This window comes from Danio rerio, chromosome 24, assembly GCF_052040795.2.
Source record: "Danio rerio strain M-AB ecotype USA chromosome 24, GRCz13ab, whole genome shotgun sequence".
NCBI lineage: Eukaryota > Metazoa > Chordata > Actinopteri > Cypriniformes > Danionidae > Danio > Danio rerio.
The window spans coordinates 39,816,335-39,839,413 of NC_141044.1; the positions used below are offsets into that span (position 1 = coordinate 39,816,335).

Below are 23,079 nucleotides of genomic sequence, written 5' to 3' on the forward strand. Positions count from 1 at the left end.
CAACTGTACATATCCATACTATATATGTTGACTGACAATTTTGCAGGTCTATTAAAGGTTCAGTTGTCTGATATATGACATTACATGTATTAGACAACTGCAAGTATACACAACTAATTAAATGACCTACACCATCAGTAATGCCTTCTTTACACTTTTCAATGGATCAGTAATTTAACTATTGTGCCTATAGTTATAATATCTGCTTGTGTAAAGTTCTTTCTGTTGCTTCTATTGAATTAAGGATTATTATTACTTATTTTAAGGACAGATTTTTTTTAGCCTTTATACACTTTCTTATGCAGTACTGATTATGGTGAATAAAACCTAGCAAAAATGTTTATAGCCTACATCTTTACCTGGATTTCTTTCTCAACTCTTCCTTGTACGTTGTTTTTGTAATCTGTGGGAGTGGTTAATTCAGGTGCATGTCGTCTGACAGGATTTTACAATAGCTCCGCCATCTTCCAGCAGGTATACTTTTTTCATAACTCCGGATTAGTGTAACACGTAAGTATGAATTTCTTTTATAGCCTTTATATTACGTTCTATTTAACACATGTGTACGCCTTGATACCGAGTTTATGAAAGTATATCTAGCTTTTTGACGACAATAACAATCTATTGTCACTGCGCATTCAGTTAAGTGAAAGTGAAACTCGGGAAAGATGTTGTTAGAAAGGTAGCCTATCTTTATTTTTAGTTGAATTCACTAAATTAGATTAATATTTCAATACAAAACTTTTGTAGTAGATTAACGTCAGTTATATTACTAAAAAATATACAGTCAATTATGCTGGGTTCGTACGTCTTAAAGCATTATTAGCATTAAACGACCGATAGGATTGTCCGAAATAAAAGTACAACACAAGTTGTCACTGCGGCGATATCTATTTAAAACATACATGATTAACCTAAAACCTCCAAATTTGGACCTTACAAGTACATATAACATCCTAGAAAATTCAAAAGGTAGGCCAGTATAGGGTTCGTGCCAAAATTCCTATGCCTGCTTTTTGCTCTGTCTTCGTTTGCTCTCATTGCCCGCATGTTCAGGAAAATCAGCATTGTTGACGTACATATTGTCGGTTGATGTCGTCTTAATCTGTCGTCCTGTCGGTTTTTCTGTTTTGTACTGTCATGTTCAATGGGGTATTCTGTCATCTGATCTGTTGTCCAACTTGTCCTTGATGTTGTCAATTCATCTTTACTGTCATCCCTACCGTTGTATGCTGTCGTCCTTATGGTCTCTGTTCTGTCGTCTTTAATGTCCTCTATGCTGTCGTTTATATTGTCAATTAAACTATCATATACTGTCGTCTATGCTGTCGTTTATACAGTCATCCTTACTGTTGACTATATATTTTTAGAGGCATTAAGGGTTTCAAGATAGCATTTTGAGTAGAGACACCATTTTGACATAACCTGGTCTCCAATGAATCTTTTTCAAGGACAATTTTCCTGTATTTACAATAAATTGTTTTTTTTTTCCAGTCAGTTAGTCAGTTTGACTAATAAAATCAGTAAGTAATCAATAATATTAGTATTATTAGGTTAGTAAATATATATATTTTTTAAATAATTGCAATATCATAGGCGTGATATGGACTTCAACTTTACACACATAGGCTGCTAATAAAAATTATATATACGTATATTAATCTAGGGACAGTTTACAAATGTACTTTAAAAAAAAAAGTGTAGTAGCCTATATGCCTTGTTCACATTTGACAATTTACATAATGATAGCAATCGTGCAGCGAGATAACGGATCATAACTACTTTAGATAACAGAACAAGTCAACAAAAGAATGATTGGATTAGATGTCAATAAAAACGACTGCATAGACGACAGTAAGGATGATGTTATAATTGACAGTATAAACGACTGCATAGACGACAGTAAGGATGATGGTATAATTGACAGTATAAACGACTGCATAGACGACAGTAAGGATGATGGTATAATTGACAGTATAAACGACAGCATACAACAGTAGGGATGATAGTAAAGATGAATTGACAACAATAAGGACAACAGATCAGATGACAGAATACCTCACAGAATATGACAGTACAAAACAGAAAAAAAACGACAGGACGAGATCAACAGACAGCATGTACGTCAACAATGCTGATTTTCCTAAACATGCGGGCAATGAGAGCAGACGAAGACAAATGTGAAATACAAATCAGAAAGCAGGCATGGGAATTTTGGCACAAATATAACCCCATAGGCCAAGGCTATAATATTATTTTGTTTTGCTACTACTATGTAGACCTACATTTAGTATTGTTTTAGGCTATCGATACAGACAATTGTACATTTTGAAAAGTTGATATAACAGATATATTTTAAAAGAGATATTTCTGAGAGTGTAGATGCGTTTTGGAGCTTAATATGTGACAAATTTTCACTTTAAAGCAAAGATAGTCTATTATAACCAACATTTTAAAAACTGCCTCGCGGGCCTAATAAAAGTGTTCAGCGGGCGCATATGACCCGCGGGCCGTAGTTTGCCCACCTCTGGTCTTGCTCAATTAAAGATGTAGTTGTCTGATAAATGCATACCTGTCAAAATGAGAAGTAATGTAAAGTTTTCTGCACAAAATACTTTCATGCAGAGTATTCATATTTTTAACACAAGTATATTATGCAGAATACTTTATATTACATTTATTAGACAACTGCAAATGCTTAAGATAGTATACTCGGCTAATTAAATGACCTAAACATGATCAGTAATTAAAGCATTTTTCAATGGATCAGTAATTAAACTACTGTGCCTATAGTTATATTATCTGCTTGTGTAAAGTTCTTTCTGGTGCTTCCTTTGATTTAAGGATTATTACTTATTTTTAGGACTGACCTTTGTTATAGCCTGTACACCATTTCGTAGGTAGTATACTTTTTTTGATATGGTTTATAAAACGTAGCAAGGCTTATGTACATATCTATTTATTTTTTAAACTCTTTCCTGTTTATGTAATCTGTCAAGTGTCTGTGGGAGTGGCTAATTCAGGTGCATGTCGTCTGACAGGAGTTTCCAGCTGCCGCCACCATCCTCCAGCAGGTAAACTTTTTCATAACTCCGGATTAGTGTAACACGTAAGTATGCATTTCTTTTATAGCCTTTATATTACGTTCTATTTAACACATGTGTACGCCTTGATACCGAGTTTATGAAAGTAATCTAGCTTTTTGACGACAATAACAATCTTTATTGTCACTGCGCATTCAGTTAAGTGAAAGTGAAACTCGGGAAAGATGTTGTTAGAAAGGTAACGTACTTACTTGCTCGCTAGACATGAGACGTGAGAAGGCTGTAGCAACGTTGTGTGACATTCAGCAGCTGCGAGATTACATTCTTACTACATGTATTTTTTTTTCCTGGCAGTTTATTAATACTGCCTAGCCCTAGAGTATAGGATGAGCAGTATTAATTTTCCAGTATTGCTTAATATCAAATATTGTTTATTTATTTTTCCTTTTTAATAAAATAACTGCATGTGTAAGTGTATTTGAAGTGTAAAAATACCACACAAATATAATTAAATATCTTTATTATATATTTTTACAACATGTAATACATACTGTGCACATCTAATTATAAGCAAACAGTATAACGTTTAGATTATATTTAATAATGAACTATATGTAATTAAACTCAAAGGGTAGGCTAAATTAAAATGTAAATTGAGAAGGTAAACAAACAAAAGAAGTAAACAAAAAAAACAATAATGAATTAATTAAAATGCGGACACTGGGCAGTAAAGCTCTGGACTAGAGAATACAGCAGAATGGGGAGCGCAGCCGAAGACCTGGGGCCTCATGTACGAAGACTTGCATTGAAATCATACTAAAACATTGTGTACGCACAAAGCTGTAAATTTGCGTACGCAGTAAAAAATTCAGATGTATGAAACACTGCGTACGCTGAATCAAATGCATATTCTTTTGTACATCCGAATGAACGTATAACTGAGCGCAACATGCACGAGCAAAAAAAACCCCTCCCTGCCTCCTCCCCCTATGAATATGCTAATGACTCTACTTTGGCAAACCCCAAGGAAAAAGCAAAGGCAAAAGCAAGCAAAAAGAGAAACTTTGAACAGAATGTGAATTGGAGGAGCTGCTTTCCGAGGTAGACCAGAGAAAATCGGTGCCATTTGCAAGTTTGTTCTCCGGAATTAACAACAAAAGAAAAAATAGAGTAGGAGAGTTCAGCTGATGCGGTTAACACAGTTGGGTCTGAACATCGCACTGAGTGAATTAAAAAAAGAAATAGTGTGGTTTATAGGTGTAAAATGTTGTAGTACCCTTAATAGTCTCAGTGGCGCAGCTTGTAAATCTCATGTTAACATGTTTTGACTCGTTTGAGCATGAACTCGGTTCGAATCCAGCGTCTGATGAAGTCATTCTACTTTTTCCCCCGCTACATATCAGATTTTGCCAACTATTTATCACGAGAAAGACAAGTAGGAATCATTAATAAGTTTGTGCATCATATTTTATTTGCAAATTTGTGTAATGGAAATGTTTTGATTCACGCATGCAAATTCATCTTCAGATAGTGTTTTTATAGCAATGTGTGTGCGGTAAATCGCTCCCATTAAATTGGAAAAACAGGCGACCGCTGCAAATTGCCCTTTAATGTTTAGCTGGTCAACTGTATGGTATGGAAACCTTCTATACCTGCTAGATGAACCCGTCTCATACTGCTGCCATTGCAAAGACACTTTGTAGAGAGCAATTTAACACAACTGCCTCTAGGAGTCGCCAATGGAAATAAAACAGACACGCACAAAAAATGTGTGTACGCCAGCCATAAAGCTGGCATGGAGCTGCGCACATTCCCAGGTTAATTTCATTGTTAGTAAATCCAAACGTGAGCGATTCTGAGCATGAAACCTGGCGTACACAAAGTGAGGCCCCAGGTGTAGTTGTTGGTATGGAGAAAGCAGTCAGAGAAAAAAATCCAACAGAGAATCCAATTTAGAGATGGATCCACAGCAGCCACAAGTCAAAATAGGCAGTGAACAAGAGGACAAATCAGAGCTTGACCCAAACGGACTACACAAATGACCCCTGATGACTTATTTATCAAGAAAAAAAAAGGCAATACTTACGTCTCCTAGATCGTTGTTGAATGATGCATCGAACGGTCTGTTGAAATCTAAACTGATTCATTGATGATGAGTAAATTTACAGTGGTCGTCCATGCCGCCTAAGCACAACCTAAAGTAAGGGCCATTTAAATGACAACATTATGACACCGTTGTGATAACCTTCAGCAACAAGTTCCTCCTCAGCCTTTTTACAAGGTTGGTACAACGTTGTAGGAAAGTCATTAGGTCGATGCAACGTTATGTGTGTTTTTGGGAGCCTACCTTTTAATTTTTTTTGTTAAAAACACAAAACTAGATTCAAATGTCAATGTAAAACTTTTCTAGTAGATAGGTTAATGTTAGTTATATTACAAAAAAAAGTTTAAAATGCTGTATTCGTACATTAGCATTAACCGACCAATGTACGTAATAAAGGTACAAAAAAAAACTGTCACTGCGGCAATAAAACATACATAATTAACCTAAAGCTTCCATATTTAAACCTTAAATGTAAATATTACAGCAAAAAATCTAAAAGTAGGCTACATTATTTTTTTTGTTTCGATACTACCATAGACCATACTGTCAGTCAATGTGAACGTTTGTAACCGCTATTTGAAAAGTCAATATAAAGATAAAAAAAACTTATTTCTGAGAGTGTAGGCGAATTTTGGGGCTTAGTATGTGACACCTTAATTTTCACTGCATAGAAAATATTTTCTTTGAATTTTAAATATGGCTACCTTTTAAAATTAGGCTTACTCGATGATCTTACAGCGCATGCTCGAAATAGCGAAAGGATATCAATAGTTCCAATTGTTATAATCTCAACAATGACAGAATTAGTAACAGAAATCTATTTAATTTAACCAGTGGCCTAAAGGAAACCTTCTGTTATGTTGTTGTCTTCACTTAAGTATTATAACAAGCTGATATATTTAAATTTCATTACAGATTTTAAAAAATTAGTGCTACAGTATATTTTCAGTAGTTACTTTGTAACTTGTAAGAATAAAAATTCCTGATGGTGATACATTTTTCAGTAAATGCAAATTGTTTTTATGCATTTTCAAATGTTTCAATTGGTATTTCTGAAACTGGATTTTAGATAAAATTAGATTAAAAATATTTTAACAATAATTTATTTTAACACATCTTTTATTACCTTAACTTTTGGAAATTGTAATAAAGACTCTAGATCAATCAAGAATCTGTAATTTGTTCATTCTCTTTAACTTGCATTTAGTTGTAAACTTTAACAAATAGCATCTTAAATTCCCAAACAATTAAACTGTTACTTATAAGGAAAGTTGATGTTACACTGTTAAACATGCTTCAGCCACAACATTTTTGGAGCCTGTTAAACCATTGAAATAAAAAATGAGTTTGTTTACAGAATACAGTCGATTTACTCAGTGAAACATCAGCATCTTTGTTTTTTGTAAGTTAATAAAAGTTAAAAAGAATAATCAAATCACATTTTTATTTATTATATTTTATTAAAAAACATCCCATGTTGTCTTGAATTGAGCTTGTAGTGATGTTAAACAGAATATAAGACATTTCATAAAATCTCTCTGTCATGATTACTTTTCTAGGTTAAGAGGATTTCTGTCTCAAACATCCAGAATTGTTAAAAATGGCTAAAACAGGAGAGGTGCCAGAAAGTAAGAAAAGTGGAAAATAAAATGTGATCTATAATCTTTGTTTCAGCTGTTACCAAAGTTGCATCAGAATAATGTTTATGGTAGTTTTTTTTTCTCTTCCACAGATTTGTCTCTTGTTTGTTTATCTGACCTTGTTCATTCTCATCCTGAAGATGATGTGCTTCTGTCATGTTGTCTTGATCCAGCAATCAGTGCTCATTCAATGGAGATCAAATGGTGGCATGAGAACCGTCTGGTCTGTCATTATGAAGATGGTCAGATGACAGGGAATGTAGATTATGAGGGTGGAGCGAGTCTCTCAGCTGAAGATCTACACACTGGAAATGTGTCTTTAATTCTCAGAAGCATCACAAAATCACAGAGAGGACTTTATAGATGTGAAGTCATTCATAGATGGCAAACAATAAGTAAACATATTTTTCTCCAGATCAGCTGTAAGTATTATGCAGGATTCAGCACTTACACTAGTTAAGATAATAATTATTGTATTACTAAAATATTGGCAATTTATACAGGAGTGTAATATACTGTATTGTTTAATTTAGACACAGCAAAATCAACTTCAGATAGACATTAGGGCTGCACAACATTGGAAAATTTATTATCATTTAATTATTTTATTATTCTGTGATGTATATTGCGATATGAATATGTTGACCTGAATAGCACTATTTGAAAAGTATAAATATTTCAGATTGATTGGAATGATTCTGTAAGGAAGTGCATCTGCAAACAATCTAATAACCAATTTACAAGCATAGAGAAATACAATAAATGAAAAGATACAAAGGAAATAAACCCTGTTTTCCATTTATTTGTTTTGCAATAATTTAACATTATTCAGGTACAGTTACAGTAATTAGAAAAATAATTCAATAAAATTAATTGTTAATAAAGTCACAAATGGTACAATTTCTTATACCTGGATGCTTTTAAATTCTTATAAATTTATAGGCCTCAAAAACACATGCAAATGATAATACAAACTCAACAAATGTGCATATCCTAATGTGACTATTGCGAATGATCACATTACAACATATCGATGCTGAAATTATAATTTAGCAGCCCTAATAGATGCGCATAGTGTATTTTATTAAGCCTGTCCATGATGCAGCTGCTAGCATTAATGCAAAAAATCAGATTAATGAATAAAAAATGTGTTTGCTTTGACACCAACCACCTTGTATGCTGTAACTAGTACATTACAAGAATAAAAAGATTATAAATATGCAGTGGTGACAGGGATTTGACAGTAGATGTATTTCTGTTTTCAGCTGTAAACTTCAGTCTTGTGCTTCCTCCTAAACCTGTGTCTGTTTCAACCGGAAGAGACGTCACCTTAACTGTTCGTCTCTCACCGGAAACCAGTGCTAAAACCATGAACATTAGTTGGTTCAGAGGAACCGAGCTCATTTATCAGTTTAATGGCAAGGAGCAGCCAAACAGTGCCTATGAGAGCCGAGTGAGTCTGTCCGTCCTGCAGCTGAGGCGGGGAAATGTGTCTCTTACTCTGAAAAATGTTCAACAGTCTGATTCAGGACGATACACATGCAGAGTCCTTCATGATGGATGCCAGATCACAGGAACAGTTGACCTTGAAGTGAGAGGTAAGAGACCACAGTAGCTCACTTATTAAGGTATGCGGCTCCAAGTACTGTATCTATTAATTACCCTAAAAGGTAATTTTTGTTTGCTTTTTTGGTGAATGAGTTGTAGCTGCATTTAATCAAATCCCTTTTTTATTGTCACATCATCAGCAGCATGTGTGCTATGATGAGTGAAAAGCTTAGGTGCTAGCTCCAGACAGTACAAAATACAAATAGTGCAAATACAACGACTGTGCAAAATACAGACAGTGTAACTATAGACAGTGCAAAATACAGAAAGTGTAACTATAGACAGTGCAAAATACAGACAGTGTAACTATAGACAGTGCAAAATACAGACAGTGTAACTATAGACAGTGCAAATACAACAACAATGTACAATTAACAGCGATTTGTAAAATGAGTAGGTGTCCACAAAGTTGTAGGCAGTATTGTCTCAAGTATGGATTGGTTAAAGTGCAGTGCATGCTATATATTGATGGTGTGCAGTGAGAGTATGAAAGAGTCTGTCTGTGTGGGGTGTGTTAAGTGTTCATCAGCCTGATAGCCTGAGGGAAGAAGCTTTCCTTCAGCCGGCTGGTGCGTAATTGGATGCTCCGGAACCGTCTGCCGTCTGCCACGGTTCAGTCGGGTCAGGTAATCAAAAAGTAAGCTACATGTTTAATTGGGTTGTGGGTTAGTTGTGGGTGGGTGATTATACAAACTTTAACTATTTTCTTTAAAATAAGGTGTTTTGAGCATTTTTTTTTCTGACAAATTGTCACAAATATGAAGACATCTTAATTCTTACAAGGAGTTTCTGAGTTCTCTCATCTTTCTGACCAAACTAATTTTTCCGAGGTAGGGTAATCAAGGAACACGTTCAGTGCTGCAAATAGTTTGTAAAGTTTGTCCTGCTTATTGTGGTCAAACAAATTGATTAAAGAAATAAAAGTAAAACTGACTGGCAAAATGGATTTGTCATTAATTGTGAAAACCGTTTAATATACTTTTATTTTTGATCATACAGTAAACAAAAAGACATTTTTCTAAACTGTAAATATTTCACTTTTATTTTATTTAAATTATAATTTTATTTAACAAACCAGATTGTGTTTTAGCCACAGAAGCATAGAGAATCTTGTCGCACTTCACTTCACCTCAAATGTTATTTGTTCTTCTTGCTTATTTTGTAGATAACTGACCAACAAAAATACACAATTAAGGCACAAATTATACCAAACAAATTTTCAGACAAAATATAAGTGTATATTTTAGTTTGTGGCCCGTCTACTACCCAACTGCAGGTGAATGATTTGTTTCACTTTATGGAAAATAAGGATTTAATTAAAGCTCCACTGTTATTGTTTTATCACAAACTTCTGTCGTATATTTGCTACATTTTTATACAAGTCACTGTTTTAAAGATGTCTTGATTATTTCTGCTCCATGCTGATGTCCTTTCATTTTCTACCTTTCTTTGCGGCATGTCAGGCGAGCGAATGTTTAATGAGTTAAACTGCCCAGTGCCCACTGTTTAGTTTTAGCCAGCATGATGCATCAAACTGGCACAGGATTTGCTTTAAAGCTATTTTACCGATGACGAGGACCGGTATCTTTACATTTAAAGTAGACACAAGCTTGAGAACAAGAGATCTTATCTATGTAACAAATGCTCTTAAATAATGTAGCCTAGTTGACAGCAAGCATCAGTTTTTATTATGATTGTGTTATCTGTCATATACTGTACAGTAGGCTATATGTAATCCAGGTTACTAGTGGGTAGTACACAGCAAAAGAGCTAATAGGAATACCCTTATAAATATGAGAAAAAACATTGGCAGATTACTCAACTAAATAATATATATTAAAATTATTTATTTAAATAAATAATTTATAATAGAGTATTATACAGCATCCAAGGAAACTGTGCTTTGGAATGACATCATTGTGCCTTCCGCTATAGCAGCTGATCAGCTTTACGAGTGTTTGAATGATTATAATGTAATGGAGGGAGCCAAGATGGCAGCAGAGTGAATGGTCACATTTTTTAGCGCTTGGGTACTTTGAGGAGTTTGTTAAAGTTAACAAAATAGTTATTTAGCGTGTAACGTCTTTAATTTTAAAAGCATATGTGTTCCTGAATATTTTTGATGGACATTATTTAATCTCTGACATGAATGGGGAAAAAAAGAGAAAGAATCAGTCCCTTCAGAAAAGTATTGGCTGGATACCTTGTGGAAGAAGGGGGCATGAAGTCAGCAAACATGGAGAATATCAATCTTGAGACAGAAATTGGTGCCATTGAAGAGGTTTTTGCAAAGCCTATTTGTTTTACTCCATCCAAGAATCCTACGAGGTATAAAGGTTCGGATGAAATCTCCTTATCTACACTTCAGATTCAGAAGCTAACCACTAAAATGGATGAAACGCATGACAAGGTGATTTCCATTGATAATACAGTCGCAGTCTCCTGTGGAAAACTAGATGAATTGTCTGAGAAATTCTCCCACGTGAATTCTCCGTAACAATGCAGCAGCTGCTTCACGTAAAAGCTGACTAACAGTTTTTGCCATTTTACTTCTGTTATACTGTATTTACACTAGTAACTCACGCTGTCCCATCCATCAAAACCGTGCTTCTGCCCTCGGGCTCTGTCACAGTGAAAGCACTCGACGTCACTTGAATATGCCCCTCCCACTGATTAGCATAGGCTTTGCATACAGCTTGAAGTTTAAAATGAAATCGAAAATGAAAACTGAAATGAAAAAGTGTCAATAAAAGGAAAGCTTAAATTTACATTTTAATTTGAATTGTGTCACTAATATAGAGTGAATATTAATAACACGCTTTGTAAAAATTGTGTTTGCATTTTATTTTTCAGTTTGGCTTTTTATTTTAATATTGGCAGTATTGATGTGGAAATGCAGTGAAAATGAAATGTTAAATTGGCAACTTCCTTTTAATCATTAATTTGACAGGGAAGATGTGTTGTCAAAGTGAAAATGAAAATTAAATAATTTCATTTCTTTTTCAGTTTTGTCAGATATTTTGCGAACAGTGTCCATTGATGAACAGCTTACAATACATTTGTGTATCGAGGGTTACATATATGTCTGTTCTTTAAGCTTTAAACAGACATATGACTGCAGCGATGTTTAGTTCTGCCAAGGTGCCATCTTTTAGCCTGTAGCCTACTAAGTTTTTTTCGAGCCTCAGCTGGGTCAGTTGGCATTTCTGTGTGGAGTTTGCATGTTCTCCCTGCGTTCGCGTGGGTTTCCTCTGGGTGCTCCGGTGTGTGTGTGTGAATGTTTCGCCAGAGATTGGTTGCGGCTGGAGAGGCATCTGCTGCGTAAAAATGTGCTAGATATGTTGGTGGTTCATTCCGCTATGGCGACCCGGGATAAATAAAGGGACTAAGCCGACAAGAAAATGAATGAATGAAAATTACTTCAAATACTTTACATTTATAGATTATATATATAAAATGAACGCTTAGTTTAATTCGCAGTGATAATTATGCAAGCATCATTATGCTTGGTATCAGCTTATTCTTCAGTATTCATTGATTGAGGCTCTATATTTTGAGAATTGCATTTAGTTAATAAATGATTATATTAATATATTTAATAAGCAAGTGTTGCTTCTTTTTACGATCTTAGATTTTTATTTAAAGAAAAAAAAACATTTTCTTTGGCAGGGAATGCTTGCGTTTTCCCTGTAATTTACATATCATAAAACAGACACATTATTAAGGTTAAAAATTGTTCATTTAAATTATGATCGGTCACAGGATTTGGTGGAAATTTACATCCCTACTCCACACAAAAAGCATCTGTTAAGCAAACATCTGAAAAACCCTTAATAATGCACCAACATTAAAGCATGCTATAGACCTGAACCATGCAGTGACTTGTATATTTTGTTGTATATCCAAAGAGAAGAAATATATCCAAAGATGACTTGTCAAGTTTAAATGAATCTGTCTAATCAAACTAAAAATAGATAGCAGAAGTCTGTGATTTATTTGTGTTATTTAGTTATTATGTTTCCTAAAATAAAATATATTGTGTTCAATGGGGTAAACATTGTTGTTTTTTACCCAGACATTTAAAAAGAATATATTTTAGAGCAGTAATCCCAATACCGTGTGTAGTGATGGTATACAGTTTAACCCAAAGAATGTATGTCAAATGAAGAAGTCAGAGATTTAAATAAATAAATGAAGTTTACTGAAGATAGTTTGCAGTTTCATCAGCAGAAGCCAGCTTCAACACTGGCAATGAGTTCCTAGGCCGCTCTGCTTACAATCACCAATCAATAACAATTATACTCTCACATAACGTCATTAACAGCGTCATACATATAGGTGTTCTAACCTGATTGGTTAAAACACAGATAGACAAGGAACATTTCCACGTGGGGTTCGTGCGTACAATTCTGAACATTATCTTAAGCATAAACGTCAGACATCCCTTAGACTGATTAGAGCTGACTCCAGACCTGTGAAACGGATCAACAATCAAATAAAACACACACACTTAAAGTATAATCTGTTTCCTATCCAAGGCTGAGTGTACTCTCTGCCGTCTTTATCAAAACTGGTTAAAAACCGGTATAATCTACATTCAGGCAGTTTTATCCTTACTACACAAAGTCTATCTTGAATAAAAGTAAAATCACTTAAAAAGAATTAACCGTAAAAATTGCTAAACCACTTTAGACATTTTAGACAGTATTGACTCATAGAAATAACAATAGAAACAGTTGCTTCCAGTCCTCAGCTCTCAGTTCCTCTCAAGGTCTCAGAGAACTCTCACCTAGTTTGATTGATCCAGAAAGTAGTTATAAAGAGACAGGCAAATGCACTGAACATTCTTATATTAAGTAATGTGTTAACTTTCAAATAATTATATTTAATTAATATATATATATATATATATATATATATATATATATATATATATATATATATATATATATATATATATATATACAAGAAACAAGATGATGAAAATGATAAACGTTGGTCCACTATGAAACTGTGATATATAGAATCCCATGACTAGTGTAAATATTGCATATAAAAAAGTGAAGAATTCTCATGGAGAAATGCCAAAGAAGATAAATTACTCATTAATATGGTTTACTGAAGTGAGATATGTTTAACAGTTAATTGACATTTATGATCAGTTTTCCTATTTAAATTCTAATCAAAACATCTTGAATCATTTTAAATTCTTTAGATTTTTGATATGCCAGTGATTCTGCTATGATAAAAAGATGGGTTGTCATGGGCCTTTTTTCTCCATATGCTGGGTTACACCATATTTCTATTTCCACTACAAGTGAATGCAACATAACGCTTAATAATATTCATTACTCATCATTTGAAGTGGATTAAAAAAAGGTTTTCAAAATGGTCTTATGGCAAAAATGGGTGTCGTTAAATAGTTTTAGGACACATTTGATGAAAGGTTTTGATGTACTAAATGTTTACTACTGAATAATGCTAATAGAACATCTAATTCATAATATTAAGTGTTTTTAGAATACTGCTTTATAGCCAGTTTGATAATAATGGGGTCAGACTAGGAAATCGCCTGAGGAGAAAACATTTATGTCTCAATAGATTTCAGGTATTTTCTCTGTCTTTGTTTTTTATTTTTAACCCAGTACGTAAAAAAACTGACAGTACTTTACATAGTAAATGTAAAATAAAAAAGAATCTAATCCTCTTAATACATTGCATAACTAAGGCTATAAATAAAGTCAAATTGAAATTACACTGCAAAAAAAAAAGGTTCCTCTGACTGATTTTGCTTGCTGATTTTCAATTTCAGGCCTGAGCAGTATAATTGCTGGAATTCCATCCATGAGTAAGATGCTCAACATATTTTTCTTTTTTACTTGATCAGCAGTGAATAGTGAATTTTGTAAATGATCTTTGACTTTTGTTGTTCTGTCTTCATGTTGATGTTCAGTTGTGTAGTTTTATGTTAATCAGCTGGAGAATGACATGTTCACTCTTAATGATTGTGTTTTTCTGTTATGTACTATATAAATAAATATTTTAGCAATATATTACTAGAAATAAAAACAGTATGTTGCAATACCTTGAATTTTCATGTACAGTACTTTACGTAGAGAATATTTAATACAAGAATGGAATCCTCTTAATGTATTACATAACTAAGGCTATAAATAAAGTTAATTTGAAAAGGTGTAAAGCTACACTGCAAAATAATGTTCCTCTGATTTTGTTCATTGCTTTTCAATTTCAGGTCACAGAATTAGACTTAAAAGTAGTATTGATGAAGATCGCCCCATGAGTAAGATGCTTAACATATTTCTCTTTTATTCTTGATCAGCAGTGAATAGTGAATTGTGTAAATGATCTTTGACTTGTGTTGTTCTGTCTTCATGTTGATGTTTAGTTGTGTTGATTCATGTTAATAAGCTGAAGAATGACATGTTCACTCTTAATGATTGTGTCTTCAGGGTCATTCAGTGATCCCATTGTCGGTGACTTTGGTGGGTGTAGAAGATGCTTGCATCTGCTGTTATTCTTATTACTTATAATATAAATAAATATTTTAGCAACATATTACTAGAAATAAAAACAGTATGTTGCAATACCTTGAATTTTCATGTACAGTACTTCCCGTATAGTGAATATTTAATACAAGAATGGAATCCTCTTAATGTATTACATAACTAAGGCTATAAATAAAGTTAATTTAAAAATATGTAAAGCTACACTGCAAAATAATGTTCCTCTGATTTTGTTCATTGCTTTTCAATTTTAGGTCACAGAATTAGACTTAAAAGTAGTATTGATGAAGATCGCCCCATGAGTAAGATGCTTAACATATTTTTCCTTTATACTTGAATAGCAGTAAATAGTGTAAATGATCTTTAACTTCTGTTGTTCTGTCTTCATGTTGATGTTTAGTTGTGTTGTTTTATGTTAATCAGCTGGAGAATGACATGTTCACTCTTAATGATTGTGTCTTCAGGTACAAGGGGGTATCCTAGCTTTCTTCTATCCTGTGACTCAGGTGGGTGTATAAGCTGCATTTTCTGTTATGTACTATATAAATAAATATTTTAGCAACATATTACTAGAAATAAAAACAGTATGTTGCAATTTCTGGTACAGTACTTTACACAGTAATTAAAAATATATATATATATAATCCTCTGGATGTATTACATAACTGAGGCTATAAATATAGGAAAATTAAAAATGTTCCCCTGATTTTGTTTGCTGCTTTTCAAATTTAGGTCTGAATAATAGTATTAATGGAGGTCGCCCCACACGTAAGATGCTCAACATATTTTACTTGAACAGCAGTGAATTATGAATTTTTAAAATGATCTTTGACTTTTGTTGTTCTGACTTCATGTTGATGTTCAGTTGTGTTGTTTTATGTTAATAAACTAAAGAATGACATGTTAACTCTTGTTGATTGTGTCTTCAGTGAGTGATGATGGCTTTCTTGGCTCCAGTGACTCAGGTGGGTGTATAAGATGCATGCATTTTCTGTTATGTACATACCTGCGAACATTTGTCTCGCATTTCTGGGAGTGGGGGGTTGGAGCAGGGGGTGCTGTGGTGTTAACTGTACCAAAGACAAGGGTATTGGTGGCAGCGTCAATTGGATGCTACAGTATACCATATACCAATACATGCATATATATATATATATATATATATATATATATATATATATATATATATATATATATACACACACACACAAACACTACTGGTAAAAAGTTTGGGGTCATTTTTTTTCATGTGTTTTTTTTTTTCTTTAAGAATATTATTCTGTTTATCATTCGGCATTACTGTTCCGCATTTATAAATGTAAAAAAAAAAAGTTCAATTGTTAATTAATTAATTTTCAATCGATTTTCCGTGGCTGGGATGCAGGGGCAGCAGTCTTAAGAGAGAACTCAAGATTTCCCTAGGCGTTTCCAGGCCAGACGAGAGACATAATGGGCTCTATTTTGATGGTCCATGCGCAAAGCGCAGGGCACAAAGGCTTTCAGGGCGTTTCGGAATCCACTTTTGCTAATTTAAGGACGGAAAAATCTGCTTTGCGCCGTGGCGCATGGTCTAAAAGGGTTGAGTTTATTTTCTTAATGAGTTATTGGTGTGTTTTGAGAAAAAAACAATCAGAGTCTCATCTCCCATTCCCTTTAAGAGCCTTGCGTCACGCCATAAGCGCATTTGCCATTTACATGACGTTAAGTAAGTGTAAGTGGAAAAACTGAGCATTTCACAAGCAAAAAAACAGTTGAACAGAGCATCTGCAGCACAAGAATGAGAGATAAATTATTAACTTTCACTTTTGCTCTTGGATAGGGAAACCTTTACGCACAGACATCAATTAGCCTATAAATAATTTATTTTGTTTGTTAAGCGCAAAGATTTGTTTCAAAACTATTTCTAAATTCAGTTCTAATTTCCAGCAAACGAATAAATGAACAATAATACTGAAGTGTGCTCAAAAACCTGAGTTATATCCTAAAACACATGCTGTGCCTCATATGGTCTAAAACCTGCAGGTGGACAAATCTAAGCTTGCTTTAATAAAACAAATATAAATATGGGTATAATAAATAATACTGCTAATAATAATAACATTATACAAAAGCAAATTGTTATGAATGAAACTGAAAAAGCCTCCAAAGATAAAGAAGGTAATAAAGCAGTGGATTTTCATATTTATGTAGGCTAGAAAATAATGTTTTGTAATATTTTAATCCTTTATATTTATATCCTATATATATTCTTATTATATCCTATATATATTCTTATTATAGCCTATATATATCCTTAATATTTTAATTCTTTTTCATATTTAAAGATATTTGCATATTGCTCTACATCTTGTGTGTATTAAGCAGTGTGTAAGCAGGTGCACAACTAACTGGACAATAGACCGGCTCTGCGCTGGAGTTTAGATCGGGTTTGTTTTGGTCTATTGAAAAATCTATAACAGTTTTTCTAAATAGCAACGCGCCAGCAGTGCGCCTTAACACGCTTTTATTTTTAGACCAGAACGCCTATGGGAGCACATTTGAGCGCAAATGCATTTGCTATTTAAATAGCGTGGCGCAAAACTTCAAAACGACTCTTGCGCCAAGCTGAAACTAGCAAACAACTATTGCGTCGCGCCTTGCGCCTCATTGCGCCGGGTGTATGATAGGGCCCATAGTCCCTCCAGCCTCCTCCCGGTGGGACATCCCTGGAACACCTCCCTAAAAGGGCGTCCAGGAGGCATCTGAAACAGCTCCTTCCGGGTGACAGAACTCCTCACCCTATCTATAAGGGTGCACCCTGCCACCCTGCGAAGGAAACTCATTTCGGCTGCTTGTATCTGAGATCTTGTCTTTTCGGTCATGACCCAAAGCTCATGATCATATAGGTGAGAGTAGGAACAAGTTTGGCTCAGCTCTTTCTTTATCACAACGAACTAGTACATTGACCATTACTGCTGCCACTATACCAATCTGCCTGTCAATCACACATTCCATCCTTCCCTCACTTGTGAACAAAACCCCAACATACTTGAACTCCTCCACCTGGGGTAGGGAGTCTAGGGACTTTCCTTCAACCTGGAGATGGCAAACCACCTTTTTCCGGTGGAGCACCATGGCCTCGGACTTAGAGGTGCTGATTCTCATCCCAACCACGTCACACTCGGCAGCAAACCACCCCAGTGCATGCTGAAGGTCCATGTTCGATAAAGCCAACAGAACATTATCAGTGAATAACAGAGATGAAATCTTGTGGTCCCTGAACCGGACCCCCTCCAGCAAAAGGCGGCACTTTAAAATTCTGTTCATAAAAATGATGAACAGAATTGGTGACAAGGGGCAGCTCTGCCGGAGTCCAACATGCACTGGAAACCAGTCTGACTTATTGCTGGCAATGCGAACCAGACTCCTACTCTGTTTATTCAGGGATGAGAAAGCCCTTAACAGAGCACCTCTGACCCCATACTCCCAATGCACCCTCCACAGAATGCCACAAGGGACATGATTGAATATCTTCTCCAAGTCCACAAAAAAACATGTGGACTGGTTGGGCATACTCCCATGAACCCTCAAGGACCCTCGTGAGGGTATAGAGCTGGTCCACTACCACAGCCTGGATGAAAACAGCATGGTTCACCCTTGATTCTTGATTCAACTATTGGTCAGATCCTCCTCTCCAGTACCTTGGCATAGACTGAGAGGGAGGCTGAGGAGTGTGATCCCCCTGTAGTTGGAGCACACATTCCATTTCCCCTTCTTAAAAATGGGAACCACCACCCCAATTGCCCAGTCCAGAGGCTGCTACGGGCGTACTGCTACGGGCGTACTGGTAGTCTTCCTCCATGATCTCCCCAAACTCTTCCCAGAGTTAAATTGTTAAATATTTATTAAAATGTTAAATAACTGCTTTCTTATTATATGTTATTTCAAATAAAATTATTAGTCCAGTCATTATTGCTTTTATTACTATTGCCATTAATAATAATAATAATAATTATTATTATTATTATAATTAATATTAGAGTGATTTTTGAAGAATGGAATAATGAAGATGAAAATTCATCTATTAAATCACTGATATAAATTATATAATAAAATGATAAAACTAATTTCGAACAGTTCATTTATAGTGCAATAACATTTCACTATTTTACAATGTGCTTTGTATTTATAGTGATATAAATGCAGGCTTGGTGAACAGAAGAAGCTTTTTTTAAAACATTTAAAAATCCTATTGACACCAAATGTTTGACCAGTAGTGTATATTTTAGCAATAAATTACTAAAATAAAAACAGTATGTTGCAGAAGTAAGATAATCAACATATTTTACTTTTCTATTTAATCAGCAATGAATAGTGAATTTTGTAAATGATCTTTGACTTTTGTTGTTCTGATTTCATGTTGATGTTCAGTTATGTTGTTTTATGTTAATAAGCTGAAGAATAACATGTTCACTCTTGGTAATTGTTAACTCGTGTTAACTCTTGATGTTAACTCTTGATGATAGTGTCTTCAGTGAGTGATATCAGATTTCTTCAGCCCTATCACACAGGTGGGTGTATAAGCTGCATGTATTTGCTGTTATGTACTTATAATATAAATAAATATTTTGGCAATATATTACTAGAAATAAAAACAGTATGTAGCAATACATTTTACTCACATTATGATTGTTTTTGTGATTTGTTTGCTTTTGAGCTGAATGGGTTATGGCTATATTTAAGTATGTGATTTAGTTTTATGAAAGTTATGCAAGTCTTATTTTCTATTCCGTGAATATTGCAGATGAAGATTATCTGGAGTGGCAAGGGAAGAGATTTTTTAGACATAAGAGAAAGATGGGGAATAGCACTGATTTCATCAGAGACATCTCCACAATACCAAGAACCCCCTTGAAAAACAATTAAACTCCCTCAAGAACAAGAGAGGGTTACTGAAGTTTCTCCTGGCTGTCCAATCACAGGTAGAAGAAAGAGAGGACAGATGTACTACAACATAAGGTGTACTATATAAAGGGTGTCAAAATTAATTGTTTCTTTGGTGCAACGCAATGTAGACGCAGTATCAGTATCGGTTCAGTAATAATAATAACCAGTTATCATTTATCTCATATGTGCTATGTGGTGGTAGCTTACTATGGTGAGGGAGGAGAGCATGTGTTATTTAAAAACTCCAACTACTTAAAATCACAGAAACTGCACAATTTGTGTGTGTTTGCTAGACAGCCTTTCACTAACACTTACAGCAAAAGCCCCTATTTCACGGCTATTGGGAAAATGAAAGTAAACTCCGTTTCTCTCTCTCTCTCTCACTGTGGCCCATTTGATCAGCTGGCGTGACTTTTCCTCTCCTCTCGGCTGTTACAGCGATACTTCTGGAAACAGACACAAGCGCATATTTGCAGAGTTAGTTTTCTTCACCGTGTCTATCATGGATCAGCTGTGTACGGCGCTGCCGTTTATCAGTGTTTATCATCGGTGAACAGCACCAGAGTGTTAGAGCTCTTTCTGTTGAGCACGTGACCAATCATAAAGTGTAAGAACTCGCCCGACAAGACTCAGAAATCAAGGGGGATATTTACATTTGTTTATTTGCTATAAATGCTCATGTTGTTCTGTGCATGTACTTGAGGTTTTAAAGGTACAATTTATATATCTGACTGTATTGAAGGACAAAATTGTATAACAAATAATATAAAAATATACATTTATACATTTTTCTTTTGCTGTGAAGTCAAATTTTAAATTGTTTTTGGAAAGCATCGTCGATGCACTGATATATTGAATTGAATCGCATGATAATCGTAACCAAACCCGACCGTGAAACCAGTGTAGGTACACACCTGTATACTATATCTAGTTACTGCTGATTTACTCTGATTTAGTCTAGACATGTAACAAAAAAATTAAATATTAAAGTTTGAGGACAAACCTTATGGTGGCTTGAGAAAGCCTGATGAAAGTTATTTATTTAGTTTAAAAAATATCAAGTTGGATGAATTAGCATAATGTTAGCATGATTCCAACATGAATTGTCATGTTGTTAGCATGTTCGAATTATTAGCATGTGTTAGAACAGCTAGTCAGTCTATGAGACAGTTGCTAGGGTGCTGTAAATGGTTTTTAGGGCATGGCTAGTATGTTTAAAGGTCATCAGTGATTGGATGCTGGCTAAACTGAGTTAAATGAGGCCAGACTCTAGTCTGTTATGCAACATAACATGCAACACTTGGTAAAGTTGAAAATGTATCTAAAATACTTTATTGCAGGGTTTCTATAGGGCACTGAGAAGCATTACAAGACATTACATTTTTATCGAAATAAGGCTTTAAAGGCACAGTTCAGCCAAAAATGAAAATGACCTCATTTACTCACCCTTCACTCGTTCAAAACGTTCTTTTTTTCTGTTAAACATAAGAGAAGACATTTTAAAAGTTACCATTGATTTCTATAGTATTTGTCTTTCGATGGAATTGTTTTTACTATGGAAGTCAATGGAATAACATTCTTCACAATATCTTCTTTTGTGTTCAACAGAAAAAGAAAACTCATAAACAATTGGAACCACTTGAAGGAGAGTAAATGCTTTGTAAGTTTCTTTGAGTGAACTCCCTTTAAATGGCATTAAAAAGCGTTACATTTTATATTTTTATTATAATTTATTGTAGATAGTTTTAAGAAAAAAGTGATATAATCTGTTTATTTTAGTCATGCTCCTAGTGCATTTTATTCCACACTGACCGTGCATGCTATTTATTCCAACTTTGTTCACTCGCGGTCAGTTTTCTTCCCTACCTGACTATTGCCGCTAAATTTAAACCTCGTTTCCACAATCTCACATTTACCTTTTTACTAGCCGTTATACTAAAAGAGAAGGTAACAGTCAAAAATGATAACAGTCAAAAATCTAAGTTGTACAAAAATGTTATTTCTTAACTTTATTTGTCATCAAAATACTTTTTATATTTCTGACAGCACAATAGGAAAAAGTGTCTTAGAGAATAATGTCATAATGAAAATGTCATTTAAAACTCCAAGTTAAATGCCCTTTAAAGACAGCACATCCACATTTTGCTCATATTCCACTGTTACTCATTAACAATCTGCTGGTTCTGTCTGAGGGCCGTTATGCACATAATGTGCAAAGACAGACGGGTATTGCATTAAATATATATATTTTAAATGGCATTTAAAAAAAGCATTAAATCAGATTAGAAGATACCAGCAAAAATTGCGTATTAGGTTTACTGCTTTTAGCCAGTTTGGAATTTATGTATTAAAATAAAGAGATGGTCTGGGGAGAAAATAATTATGACTCAATACACTTCTGTTAATCGTTCTGTTTTGTATTGTTTTTTTCTTTCTTTCTTTTTTATTGCACAGCTTAGCTTCCGTAATAAGCTATCTGTTTACTTTATATTATTATTTTTATATTTTATCTTTATATTTACCCAAAGGCGGCATTTATTAAATGTAAAAAATATATATTTATAAGAAAAATTAAATAACTGCTTTTTTTATTATATGTAGTTTCAAATGAAATTATTAGTCCAGTCATTATTGCTTTTATTATTATTATTGGCATTAATAATAATAATAATAATAATTATAACTAATATTAGAGTGATTTCTGAAGACTGAAATAATGAAGATGAAAATTCATCTATTAAATCACTGATATAAATTATTTAATAAAATGATAAAACTAATTTCGAACAGTTCATTTATAGTGCAATAACATTTCACCATTTTACAATGTGTTTTGTATTTGTAGTGATATAAATGCAGGCTTAATGAGCAGAACATTTAAAAAAACATTTAAAAATCCTATTGACACCAAACTTTAGACCGGTAGTTTTTATACACAAACACACACACACTCATATATAAATTATCAGAATAAAGAACCTGCTCCGTTCAATACCTACCAGTGCAGTGGCAGGAGACCGAGAGACTTTATTCTGTAGCTGTGTGTCACATTTTCTTTGGTGTTTACGGTTTTAATACAATGGACAATGAATCTGTGTGTTATTTTACTTTTACTTTTTTTAACAAATTTTGTATTGTATGTGGAAATGTGTAAATACATTGTTTTTTTCAATAAAATTATTAAAGCCTTCTATTGTTATATCAATTCAATTAATCACCCATCCTGTGATGTG

General features: G+C 34.1%; 1 protein-coding gene and 1 long non-coding RNA gene across 7 annotated transcripts; one reads left to right on the forward strand and one right to left on the reverse strand.

Annotated features, from left to right (window-relative positions):
- Positions 1–448: 448 nt before the first annotated feature.
- On the forward strand, positions 449–23,037 carry si:dkey-224b4.5. Of its 5 annotated transcripts, XM_087310159.1 has the most exons (15): positions 449–510; positions 2,864–2,900; positions 3,000–3,074; positions 6,708–6,776; positions 6,881–7,210; positions 8,054–8,386; positions 14,209–14,244; positions 14,650–14,697; positions 14,867–14,899; positions 15,175–15,222; positions 15,385–15,426; positions 15,653–15,688; positions 15,850–15,885; positions 19,426–19,470; positions 19,704–23,037. In XM_087310159.1, the coding sequence occupies exons 4-15, from the start codon at positions 6,749–6,751 to the stop codon at positions 19,823–19,825; spliced, it is 1,137 nt and encodes a 378-aa protein (XP_087166285.1). In that variant the 5' UTR covers positions 449–510; positions 2,864–2,900; positions 3,000–3,074; positions 6,708–6,748; the 3' UTR covers positions 19,826–23,037. The 5 variants fall into 5 exon arrangements, with proteins under 5 accessions (XP_087166285.1, XP_087166284.1, XP_087166283.1 ...); XM_087310158.1 differs by lacking the exon at positions 2,864–2,900 and having other exon boundaries at positions 3,000–3,109; XM_087310157.1 differs by lacking the exon at positions 2,864–2,900.
- LOC103909773 (uncharacterized) lies at positions 7,571–21,746 on the reverse strand. 2 transcript variants are annotated; one of them, XR_015525402.1, is made up of 3 exons: positions 20,162–21,746; positions 15,927–15,990; positions 7,571–8,373 (listed from the first exon to the last, which is right to left on the reverse strand). It is a non-coding gene; the product is annotated as an uncharacterized LOC103909773 (long non-coding RNA). The 2 variants fall into 2 exon arrangements; XR_015525401.1 differs by lacking the exon at positions 7,571–8,373 and adding an exon at positions 12,575–13,185.
- Positions 23,038–23,079: the final 42 nt, after the last annotated feature.